Source organism: Mercenaria mercenaria, chromosome 12, assembly GCF_021730395.1.
Source record: "Mercenaria mercenaria strain notata chromosome 12, MADL_Memer_1, whole genome shotgun sequence".
NCBI lineage: Eukaryota > Metazoa > Mollusca > Bivalvia > Venerida > Veneridae > Mercenaria > Mercenaria mercenaria.
Window position 1 is genome coordinate 44,024,343 of NC_069372.1, and position 12,543 is coordinate 44,036,885.

Below are 12,543 nucleotides of genomic sequence, written 5' to 3' on the forward strand. Positions count from 1 at the left end.
TCTACTCTGTTTTCATAACCTTGTTAGTAGCATATTCATACTGCTGAATTTTTGCTATGTCATTGTATGCTGCCAAGGTTCTTGCAAAGTTCATTTTGAAGTTGATGAATATTTCAAAATGCCAGAGTAAAAAAGAAAATTGAGCATTTTAAAGTAAAAGTCAAAGTCTCTTACTTTAATCATTGATGAACAAGGACCTAATTTCTTTGAAATTTTATATATTTGTGATGTTACCCATATCAATAATGTAGAGAAAATTGTTCAGTATACCCCCTTTCTTGTTCAGATCCTTGTGAAAAAAAAGTGCAACAGTTGGAAATTCTAACATACTGTATTTGAATTGATCTTGCAAGTATTTTGAATACTGTGAAATAATTAATATTCGTGGGGGACTAATTTTCATGGATTTCGTGGTTGAGTCAATCCATGAAATTTAATCCCAACAAACAAGTAAAATTCCCATTCATTTTATGATCAAAAGTTGAAATCCATGAAATTGCCGTTTTGACCAAAACCACGAAATTTCATGCCCATGAATTTTAATGATTTCTCTGTAGAAAATATTTATTTTAAATTGCCACTTATCTTTGATATTGTGAAAAGTGTGGTAGGCAATGAATGCTAAACAGTGATTATTATCAGTTTCTGCCAAGCTGTTGCCTTTTCTATGTGCAACAAAATGTGTAATTTCCCAAACTTGATAGAATATTTGTTTATATAAAGGGGGAGGTCTGCCCTGTATTATCTGCTAAAAGGGTGTGCATCTATGGTCCATGTGTGTATGTGGGTTGTGGGAGTGGGTGGGAGAGACTGGGAAGCATTTGTAGCTAAAAACTGTGTCATTTATTATGTTTTGTATAATTGTTACCAGCATTTGAGAAGCAAGCAGAAATCTTAGAGGGAGAGAGTTCTGGATTGAAAGAGTTAGTTTTAAGATACTTTGCCATGATGGTATACACTTGAGCTCCACTCAGGTCTGTTGGTGAGGAAGACATGCAGCTGGGTCAGGGAAGATTGGCTCCTACCTGAAATAATGGCAGGTCTTCCTTCCCAGAATAAGTAGGGAAGTTGCCATATGAAATGAAAGGCTTTTTTAGCTCGACTATTTGAAGAATAGGGGAGCTATCCTACTCTAGTCTGCGTTAGCGTGAGCGTCGCACAAATGTTTAAGTTTGCATACCACCACAAATATTTTCAAAGTCCATTGAGATATTGCTTTGGTATTTTGCATACTTGTTAACTATCATGACCCCATTCTGTTATGGCCCCTTTTCGACTTAGAATATGCTTATTGTAATGTTAAAGTTTTACTCATAGCTTATATTATACTATCAAGCACTGAGAATAGTCGAGTGCGCTGTCAACTGACAGCTCTTGTTGTGATATAAAATCAAGACAACAAATTAATAAGCAAACAGAATTGAAAATTAATTCTCTAAACTCACTTCTGTTAGGGATGGTAGCATTTCATGTTGAACTATGGTTTCACTTCTGCATTAATTTAAACTATAAAATGAATAAAGGTTAGTTTTATATTCTCTCACATGAAGTAAACAAAAACATTTCTTAACTAAGGTTCAGTTTTCTTTGATAATTCGTAACCTATTTGAGTCATACAATACGATGGTTTCCACTGCAAGTGTAGACGAGTTATGTCGGACAGTACTGGCCTGGTTAGATCAACACTGCTCTCTGCCTTCCCTTAGACCAAGTAAGTATTGCTGTCATAGGTAAGACTGATGAAAGTTTCAAAGGTTTGTATTCACTGTAACTATGTGTGAGTTATGTTAAACAATGATTACCTCCACTAATATTTCAAGGGTATGTATCTGTTGTAAGTTCATGCAAGTTATATCAGACAGTATTTGTCTCCCCTTAAACCAAGGAATGTTTCAAGGGTATGTATCTACTATAAGTGTAGGAAAGTTATGCTAGTGATTTCCTCCCCTTAGACAAAGTAAGTGTAAGATTTAGGAATGTTACAAGGGTATGCATCTACTGTATGTGTATGCAAGTTACGTCAAACATAGATTTCCTCCACTTAGATAAAGTACGTATAAGATTTCAGAATGTTTAAAGGGGAATGTATCTACTGTATGTGTTGGCAAGTCATGTCAAATATTGATTGGCTGATTGCCTCCCTTAGACAAAGTAAGTACATGTATAAGATTTTAAAATATTTTAAGAGTATGTATCTACTATAAATTCAGGCAAGTTATGTCAGATAGTGATTTCCAACCAGTGAATTTTTTTGTACCAGAGGCTATGGAGTTGTTGCCCTTGAATCACTTGAAATTGGAGAAATTGACAGTGTCTACTCTAAATGAGCAGTACTTATCCATTGTTCTCCAGACTTGGTCACAATATTTATGTGAATGATATCACAGCCAAAATTGATAACCAGCCAGTTTTTATCAGAAGCTCAGGAGTTATGGCCCTTGATTATTAAAATTTGCAGAAATTGATAGTTTCTGGTCTGTAATGTGCATCGGTCACTCTTGAATTATCGCCCTTGAATTTTCATATCAAATCTTCACCACACTTGCATGTAGTCAGAATGCAATGGGCATGTTGTCTAGGCCAAGTTGGATCACCAAGTGGATAAACTTTGTTAGTCTGTAGTTACGGACCTTGAAAGAGTTGAAATTGACAACAGGTCTGCTAATAAAATGGAATATTTAAAGGTTAGTTTGCTGTGACAGACATATATTGTGACATTTTCCCACTGAACAAACATTTTACGTTTCTAAATTTTCAGTTGTTTCTGATGCTATGCGGCATTTGAGTACGACAACAAGCATTCTGTCTGACCCAGCACGAGTCCCAGAACAGGCGGCACAAGCAGTTATTAAAAGACAGAAGCATCAAAGCGGTGACGGTGGCACGTGAGCATTGATAAGCACACACAGCCTACTTTGGCTTTGAATCGGCATTTAATTGGACGAGGGGTCAAAAAGCAATTGAAATGCATAAATGCATACATACTAGAAGTGGTTGCCTTATTGTGTGATAAAGACGGTATTATAAATACGGTATTGAAAATTGATATGCACTGCTGAGTAAGTTATAGGGTACATAGCATTTGAGCTGCTCATTGCATCACAAATTGCACGTGCAAGTGGTGATTTTTGAAATTGAAAATTATTGATGATATAAGAGGCATTAAAAAAGTGGGTTGTGAAAACTTGAGATGAACGTGCAAAACTACATGCGTAAACTTTGCGATGAGATGTTCTTGGTTTCGTTCTTACGAGTTTTTTAGGATTTGTTGAAGGTGGCGGTAGTGATGCAGAAATATTTTGGACAGGACAGAGAAGTGTTTTGTAAAGACGTAAATTACTGTTATAGGCTCAACAAAAATATAGGGCAATTTCGAGGCAAATATTGCTTTGTTGTTAGAAAAATTTGATGAAATTATGATTTGTTACAATTATGAAGTGTGATTGACCACTTAAACATAATTGGAGGTCAGGGAAAGCTTTTGTTGTTGACAGTATGTAAATTTCTGTGAATATGCAAATGTGTTGAGGCTGTGCTTGAATCCATTTTGTTATAAAGCTGTACAGTATCATGACATTTATTATGCTATGACATAAAATAATGCACGCACTAGAAGGAGTAAATAATATTGTGCTTATTTAAGTTGATAGTTAAGTTTTGTTTTTTATTTGCATTTTTTTTTTCTTTTTCTTTAATCAAAGAAAAGTTAATGTGATATTTTCATACATAGACTGTCGTTTGATGTGTGATTCTGACATTTGTTGAGCATCCATTCATGCTTTGAGTTAACATAAGCATTCTTTTATTCATTTTATTTCTAAGAGTAAGAGTATATTTTTTTGAAATACGAGACATATGCTTTAAATCTAAGATATATCAGGATATATTTCATAACAATGGAACTATGTGTTCAATTTGGCTCCATAACTTTAGTAGGCAGAACGAGGACTGAATGGAGAAGTTTTGAGTTGTTGTATGTTAGTGAGTATTTTCTGTGATGATTTGACAAAAAGACATGAAGTCTTATCTGTCGTCCTCCACTGTTGATTATGTGTGAAAGTTTTTAGATACTTGTGGAACACAGATCAGTACAAAATCCAGGACCACTTAAGAAATAGCATTTCACTGATATCAAGGCAAAGTGTATAAACCATGTTGTTTAGTTGGACATGAAATCTCGCTTTTTATCAAATAAAAGAAAATCATAGATGACGCATGCACACCAATGCAACGTAAGGAAATGTCCTAAATCAGAAACATATCATGCCATAATGTAGGGTCAGTATAGGGTTTTTCTCTGGTATGTTTGTCTAACTGTGTCACATTATTTTATTTTACCACTTGTACATGCCCAATGCAAATTTCCCTTTTCAGTTTAACTTAAATCAGTAATTACCTCTATATTCTACTCTATAAAATTGTTAATTGTAAAAAGCAAGTACATTACATTGTTAGTGCAAAGCTTGAAAAAGTAATGATATTGCAAAGTCACGATGTTAACTTGATAGATTGTTAATTGTAAAAAGCAAGTACATGTTGTTAGTGCAAAGCTTGGAAAAGTAATGATATTGCAAAGTCACAATGTTAACTTGATAGGCTGCGAATAGTGATACTTATAGATTCAGCTTGGTAAAGGCTTCTTAGGGGCATTATAATTACTTTGTGATTTGTAAGATACTTTATATTGACCTTATAGTTATTTGGGTTTTTTCGCCATATACATGCATGTTTAAAGGGATCTGCCTTCATGTAATCTTTTTCCTTCACGAAGTTACAATGTAGTTAATTGTGAGAAGTAAAAACCAAGTGATTCAGTGATCCAAGATATTTATTTGTAAAAGCACTTGCTTAGTCTGTTAAGTATGTAGAAGAGTTGATTACAAACAAGATTGTAATAGGCTGTTTGCCAGGTGAAATTGGTGGCATGCCCCTTTAAAACATGCTTTTAAACCATGTGTGCCACTTGAAACTGATGGCATGCCCCTTTAAGGTATGCTTGTAAACCACTGTGTGCCAGGTGAAACTGGTAACATGCCTCTTTAAGATATGCTTGTAATGCACAGTGCCAGGTGAAACTGGTGGCATGCCCCTTTAAAACATGCTTGTAAACCACTGTTTGCCACTTGAAACTGATGGCATGCCCCTTTAAGATATGCTTGTAAACCACTGTTTGCCAGGTGAAACTGGTGACATGCCCCTTTAAAATATGCCTGTAATGCAATGTTTGCCAGGTGAAACTGGTGACATGCCTCTTTAAAATATGCTTGTAATGCACAGTGCCAGGTGAAACTTCAGGCATACCCGTGTATTACACTGATGCAACAGACCACCTTCATAGAGACCACCTAAAACCATTTATTAAGAGTTGGTGCAGTTGTCTGTGCAGTATTTGGCTGATTTGAAACATTATATAAAATTTTCTTACAATATTACAATATTTTTCTCTGCATTGGTTAGAATTCATTCAAACTTAGTATGAAAGAGTACTTTGGAAAACTTAGGCTTGAAGTTAATAAAAAGTTTTGACAGTGTCGCCAAATATCAAAAAGTTGATAATGTTGTTCTTTGTACCCAGACCTGGTTAACCTCTTGAATTATTCATAAATTTTATAGAAAATGATGAGTATAACCTCTCTGATATATTTGATAAATGTTGTTCTGACTGAGGTTTCAAGATGTTTCGAGAAAAATAGTCATTGAAAAAGTGAAAATGCTTTTTATGTTTTAGATGTTCTGTACGAGCTATTTTTGTTTTAAACTGCTAGAAAGATTTGTTTTGTGTCAAGCCCGCTTGCAGAAGCGAAGACATAAGTGTGCAAACCTCAGGTTCCTACCTCAAAAGTCAAGGTCACAGTAAGGGGTCAAAGGTCTTGGTACTATGCTTCTGGTTTTATTTCAGGAAAACTTAATAAAGTGAAAAATTCGAAGACTAATTGTACAAAGGTATCTGGTACTGAAATGTTCAGTAAATAAAGTCTGTTTAAAAACATCTCCCTTGTTTCCTGTTAGATGAAATGATGGATGTGTGAAGACATGAACTTGTGCAAAAAAGCAATCTTTTTTTATTTTTTGTTACTATGAGACCAGGTATTTATTTAAAGTATTTATATAGTACTATTTTATTTTTGCAAGTATGAAAAGCATAAATTTAAAGTGTGATATTGTATATTGTATGTGTCATATGTACAGTTGTTACAAAATTGTCAAGTCACAAAATTGTATTTGTGAAGATTAGTCAGCAATGGAAATAGAATGACTATTTATTTTCACAGAAGTTGAGTATGGGAAAGAGTTTGCAGAGGTTATACAATTAACCACTGAAAGTTCACAGTAAACTAAACAAATATTTTGGATGCATGTTATAACTATTCATCCTGCTGAACACAGATTTGTTACTTGTATTTTAAATTAGATATGTAGAATTGTTTAATGCAAGGAAGCTGTCCAGCTAGCATGGGGATAAGGTTGGTAGCTCTACCCAGTTGCTCTCCGATGTATGACATATACTCCAAAGGGCCACCTTGGGTCTTTCTCATGAGTAAAAGCTGGAAGTATGTAGTATATTGTGTTGGTGTGACCTAAAACTGGATGTACCGTAGTAGAAGTTCAGAGACGGTCTTGGTGGTTGTAGCTTCCATACATCTTTATAACAAATCTGTGTCAGAAACAAGAACTGTTTAATTTTCTTACCCTTGAATCCTTACCATGCTAAATTTCTATAATGAACTTGTCCGTCTTTCAATTTGGACAGTACCATTAACAGTTAAAAGGGGTGCTTACCAGAATGTTACTGACTGAAAAGCAACAGTGCAAATCATGATCAGACAGCACGGATGTGCAGACTGATCATGATCTACACTGGTCGCAAAGGCAAAATCAGTTGTGCCCAGCATGATGAGGGTTATATTTTCAGACCCACTGGAATGTATGATTTACATATTGTATACACATTTTCTTATTTCATAATCTTGCATATTGTAAACATATTTATGTGTCAACATACAAATGTATGTGTTATATATTCTTGCATGTAATTTATTTGGAACTTGTGTAAGAAGTGTTACATCATGTAGATAAGTTTACAAATAAACTGGAAATTATAGAACTGTGTGCTTGTTACATGAATATGACATCCTGTAGATAAACACATGGGTGAACTGGAAATATAGAGCTCCGTGTTTGTTGTATCCCTTAGACATCTTTTATATAAACACATTGTTAAACTGAACATACAGAACTGTATGTTTGTTGTTTCATTTTGACATACAGGCAGATAACTAAATATTATAGGACTCTGTGTTTAGTGTATCATTTTGACATCATACAGGTGGATAACTGGAAATTGTAGAACTCTGTGTTAGTTGTATCACTGTGACATTGTGTATTATTACTAGATCTCAGCTAATGTATTTAACTACATATAAAATCTGTAAAAGTTGTTTATTTTAAGAGTAAAATTTGCTTGTTTATCATTGTTTTTGTTGATTTGACTGGAGTTCTTATTATGTATGAAAATGTAGTAAATTATTAAAGGGGTATGGATCCAGACTTTGAGGTTATCTAAAACCAAGTCTGGTGACCAGTCTTAGATTACTGCCTTATCATTGGTCAGTTTAAAATTGTTCTCAGATACACCCAAACAAATTCAGAGATTGGAACCGAGATGTTCATCACAATTTTTTTTTTTCTAAACAGATAAAACTGTCTATAAAGAGTTAGAAATAAAAAAAAATCAACAAAGTTAAAATTGAAGTTTTAGAACTTTTTGGTATTCAAAATGGCTGAAATTTACACTGAAAGTACTTTATCAAAATTGTGTTTTTTTTTTTTTTTTTTTTGGATGTGTATTCAAAACTAGTCTAGAAATTTGGAAAATTGGAAAAGTTTCTGCTGTCATCCATGGAGTTCTTTACAATGTTGCATGATATGAATGGTATTATGTTGATATTTTAAAAGAAAATAGGACAAAATAAACATTGTTATGGATAAGGTTGATCAAACAGCAGAATTTTTACTTTTATTTACAAGTGCTAACAAATGGTAGTACTTCTTGTTACAAAAATACTCATATAGACCTAGAGACATGTCCCTTTAAAGAAATGTACAACAAGCTTTTGTTGCATAAAATAAAACGGGAACAGTTTAGGTTCAAAATGAAACTAAATGGTGAATGGGTGAAAATGCACTGAATGGCTAAAAAAAAAGTGTTGTATGCAAGGAATTAAGGAAAACGGGAAAATTTGAGGGTGTACATGTTTTAAAATGTTTCTGAATTATACCTCAGTTGTCATGCCAAAAAAATGTAGTATTGATGGGGTAGTCTTCATATATTACATATTTAATCTGGAAATGAAAAATAACATATTCATGGAAAAATGAAAAATTGTATAATTTCTCTGTGAGATATATTCCATATTCACTCAAAATAAACAAATATCCTCCATTTAAATCATATGTATGAATTCTCCATTAAATTTTAATTTTTTTTTTTCTTTCTGACATTATTTAACTTCCAATTTACTTTGTTTATCTTGAAAAAGACATAGCTCTGAAAAGTCTAGAAAATAAGCTGTAAAATTATTGTTAATATTGATGTGTTGTCATTGATTCTTCTTATAAAGTGGACGGTTTGTGGTATGTTTGATAGAATTAGATATTTTAAGGCATATGGTTTGAGTATAAGTATGTAATTCTTATTGTAAAAGTTCCCACATTTGAACATAATGGTTTATATACAATTGTCTAATATTTGTTAAAACCTTGACATAGTTGATAGGTCTGGAAATGTTTTGGATTATTTTAGAACTAAAATGAGCCGTGCCATGGGAAAACCAACATAGTGGCTTTGCGACCAGCATGGATCCAGACCAGCCTGCGCATCATCCATGCTGTTCGCTTTTAAAGCCTATTGAAATTGGGGAAACTGTTAGCGAACAGCATGGATCCTGACCAGACTGCGCAGATGCGCAGGCTGGTCTGGATCCTTGCTGGTCGCAAAGCCACTATGTTGGTTTTCCCATGGCACGGCTCATTAATGTTTATAGAGCTGTTAAAGGCTTTAATACAAATGATTTGTTACTGATAAGCCAAGTGATCTTAGATATTGTTGAGGACTCTGGAAGTTTTAAAATTATATTGTTATTGTGTGTTTGATTTAAAAGCTTGAAATAACTTTAATTTATTAAAAATTTCAATAGAAAAAAAATGTTTGTGTAAATCTTTTGGTCATGTATTTGGAAACAATTCTTTTATCAGTTTAGGGCCTTATTTATTTTACATATCTCAGAAATCCTGCTGTTCTTTATTTTGTTAGGCAACAAAAAACTTTAAACTTGTAAATTACCCTTTGAAATTTTAAACATGATGATTAATAGTATTGAAATTCAAGTATTTCAATTTTACCATGTTTTGTTTACAAAGGCTATGAGGCAAACTGGAATTTCGGAAATTTTAACATTGTTTGAATGATATATACATCATTATATGTGATATACATTTGTTCCATGTACAAGACTTTAAATTTGTTTGAATATAGATACAAACATCCTAGTCACAATAAAGGTTTCAGAAAAAATGCTTTTCAATATGATCTAATGTAATGGATCACGGTTTGCACAGACCTTTCAAGGTTATTTAAGTTGTTGAAAACTCCTTCAAATTGACTAAAACCCTAAAAATGTTTCTTTAAAAGAAAATAGTTAAATTTCACTTGAAATTCATTGGAATACTAGTTGCCGTCCCTACACGATTTATATCATAATTTCATAATAATAATAATAAAGTCATAATTTAACATGTAAACATGTATGTTGTACTGTTGCGTAATAAATGTGATAATACCTCAGGGTGTCATAAAGTTCTACAATACGCCTCATTTAAATAATCATAGCTTTACATATCACAGTTCTTTGTACACATTTCATCCATTTTGTAAAAAAAAAATATATATGAAATTGCTGTCACAGTTTTAATGTGTTCTTAATCATGTTGCCATTTTTCACATTGAATGTAAACTTTTTAAGTCACAGTTGTAGCATAACTAATTATTATTTAAAAGTTCTGTAGCTTTGAGTCCATACATATTGCAGTATGATAAAATACAGTCGGATATATGTACAAAGTTTGTCATTTTAGTTATAAAAAATGGTCTTTGTTAACAGGTATTCTTGCGTTACAGATCACATTATGCCATTTGTAGCGAAACTGGAATGGTGACTAAGAGGGAGTTGTGACCTAGGTTATAAAATTGAATCTTGAGACCAGTCTTTGAATGCTGCCAGGCCATTGGTCAGTTTTATGCTTTAGCTCTTAATTAACCAATGAAATGACAGATATTTGAGACTGGTCTCCAAACTCATTTTTATAACATTGGTCCGGGGTTGACTGTATTTATGTGACACAAACCTGCTAATTATTATGTCATACTACATTGAGCTTTTGACTATATACAAATTACATAACCAACCCTGTTTGTATTTGCATTGAAATCATTTTTAAAAGTGGGGTTGACAGGGGTCAGAATTGTAGACCACTACCTTGATCAGTTTATTGGTGGTTGAGAGTCTCCTTAAAAAAAACAATATCATATTAAACTATTGGGAAAAAATGACCTTGGACATCATAAGGAAATTCTCTGGTCCATCAATTCTTAACAATTGAGAACTCCATATGAGTCAGCTAATAGAAAGATAAGTAGGTGTTATGAATATAATTCCAATTGGACAGAACTTGTTCATTATTGTATAAAGTGAAAACTTTACCAACAAGGTTTTAGTTCCATTGAGAAGTGCAGGAATATTGTTAGGAGGATACCTTGAAATCCTTAAAATTCATGGATAAACTTATGAAGTTTTGGCTAAAACAGCTATTACAAGGGGATAAAAATTCATGGATTTCAATTTAGAAGATGATATGAATGGGACTTCCGAAAGTTCTAAGGGATTTAAATTCATGGATAAACACAGTCACTGAAAAGTGAATAAAAATAAGTCTCCCACAAGTATCAATGATGTACTGTAACCTGAAAAGCAAATGGAAAGGTGATTGATCCAAGGTCATCTATAAATAGGGTTTGTGATGTAATGTACAGGTGTATGGATATATAAATCATTATACATTCATTAAAACATAGTTATAGCAATAATTTTGAGACATTAAAACATTGGGAAGGCACATGAAATAAGTATTTCATATATGTTTATAGGGTAATTTTGTACTTTTTGTATTCAGTTTGGTTAGATGCTCAAACTTTTATCAAGGGGACAGTTTTGCAAAACGCTGCTTTTCTGCCAGGCATGTTTCTCTAGTCATACTTTCAATTTTCAGATACATTTTTCTCACTACAAAATGGGTGAAACCAGTTAGACTATCATTGAAAAAACATTTGTTTGTGTTAATTCGACCTACCCGTGAAATTCACTGTGACCCAACTTTTTTTTTTTTTCTGGCCAGTCAAGTGGAATTTTTTTTCTCATGATTATATGCAAAAAAATCCCTACCTACCTACCTACCTACCCACACAAAAAAGTTTGAGTCGCGTTACCGCAAACAATTTTTTAATTACATCCATAGTAACAGTATATATATATATATATATATATATATATATATATATATATATATTTTTTTTTTTTTTTTTTTTTTTTTTTTTTTTTTTTTAAAGCAGACAGAAATTCACACCAGTTTTTCCAGTAATACAGTGGTTTATGATGCCTTTACCTGCTAGAGAAACATGCCATCTGCTGAAAAATTATCAAGTTATTCAGCCTTGTTTTCTGTACAATATGTTTCCAAAAGGCTTACTTGTTTCAGGTCAAGGAACAATTCTGCAGATTTCTGAAATGTTACTATTTTTTATCACTGATCTATTATCAGCCAATGGCAATTGTTAATACCTGTGAAGTGGAAAATATTGTATTTATATAAGTAACTTTATTAAGTTATGAAAGAAACATGAAAACTTATTAATTGTTTCTATGTGGACCTTATGTATTATAAATGATGCTAGCTTATTGTGTGTTACTTTATTTCTGAGAATCCCACTACACTGTGTAATTATTCACAATATTAGATAAATTGTGAATATCATATGAAATAGGCTGGGCCAATACCAAACTCAACTGAGCCAATTGAAGAACAATCATAGACACTATGAAAAGAACAGGGCCAATACAAGAAAGTAGGGCCAGTATGGGATTCTAACATTTTAACTGGAGCTAATACCAAACTCAGATGAGCCAATCTGAGGAATATCTTAGCCACTATGAAAATATGGGGAGGGGGTTGCAGTACAAGAAATCAGGACCAGCATTGGATTCTAGCATCTTTGCTGGTTAAATTAAAGGGGCAATATGTAAATGACTAAAGAAATTATTAAATAAAGTGCTTTCCTAGTGGCCTTATTTGTCCTCTAGCAGTGGTATTGGCCCTTCGATCTAGGACCGATATGACTATTCTCTGACAAATAACGAAGCCAATATGAAATCATTTTATTATTAATTCTATAGAATAACATGTCTAGAACAGCCTGGTGGAAACTACAGT

At 32.9% G+C, this 12,543-nt stretch overlaps 1 protein-coding gene across 3 annotated transcripts in view; it reads left to right on the forward strand.

The window, feature by feature from the left end:
- Positions 1 to 12,011, forward strand: part of LOC123533853 (MLX-interacting protein-like) — a 97,123-nt gene extending 85,112 nt beyond the window's left edge. For all 3 annotated transcript variants that reach the window (XM_053519909.1, XM_053519910.1, XM_053519911.1), the window contains 2 exons: positions 1,582 to 1,711; positions 2,759 to 12,011. In XM_053519909.1, the coding sequence (XP_053375884.1) occupies positions 1,582 to 1,711; positions 2,759 to 2,889 (261 nt within the window). In that variant the 3' untranslated portion in view covers positions 2,890 to 12,011. The remainder of the gene's footprint in view (positions 1 to 1,581; positions 1,712 to 2,758) is intronic.
- The last annotated feature ends 532 nt before the right edge of the window (positions 12,012 to 12,543 follow it).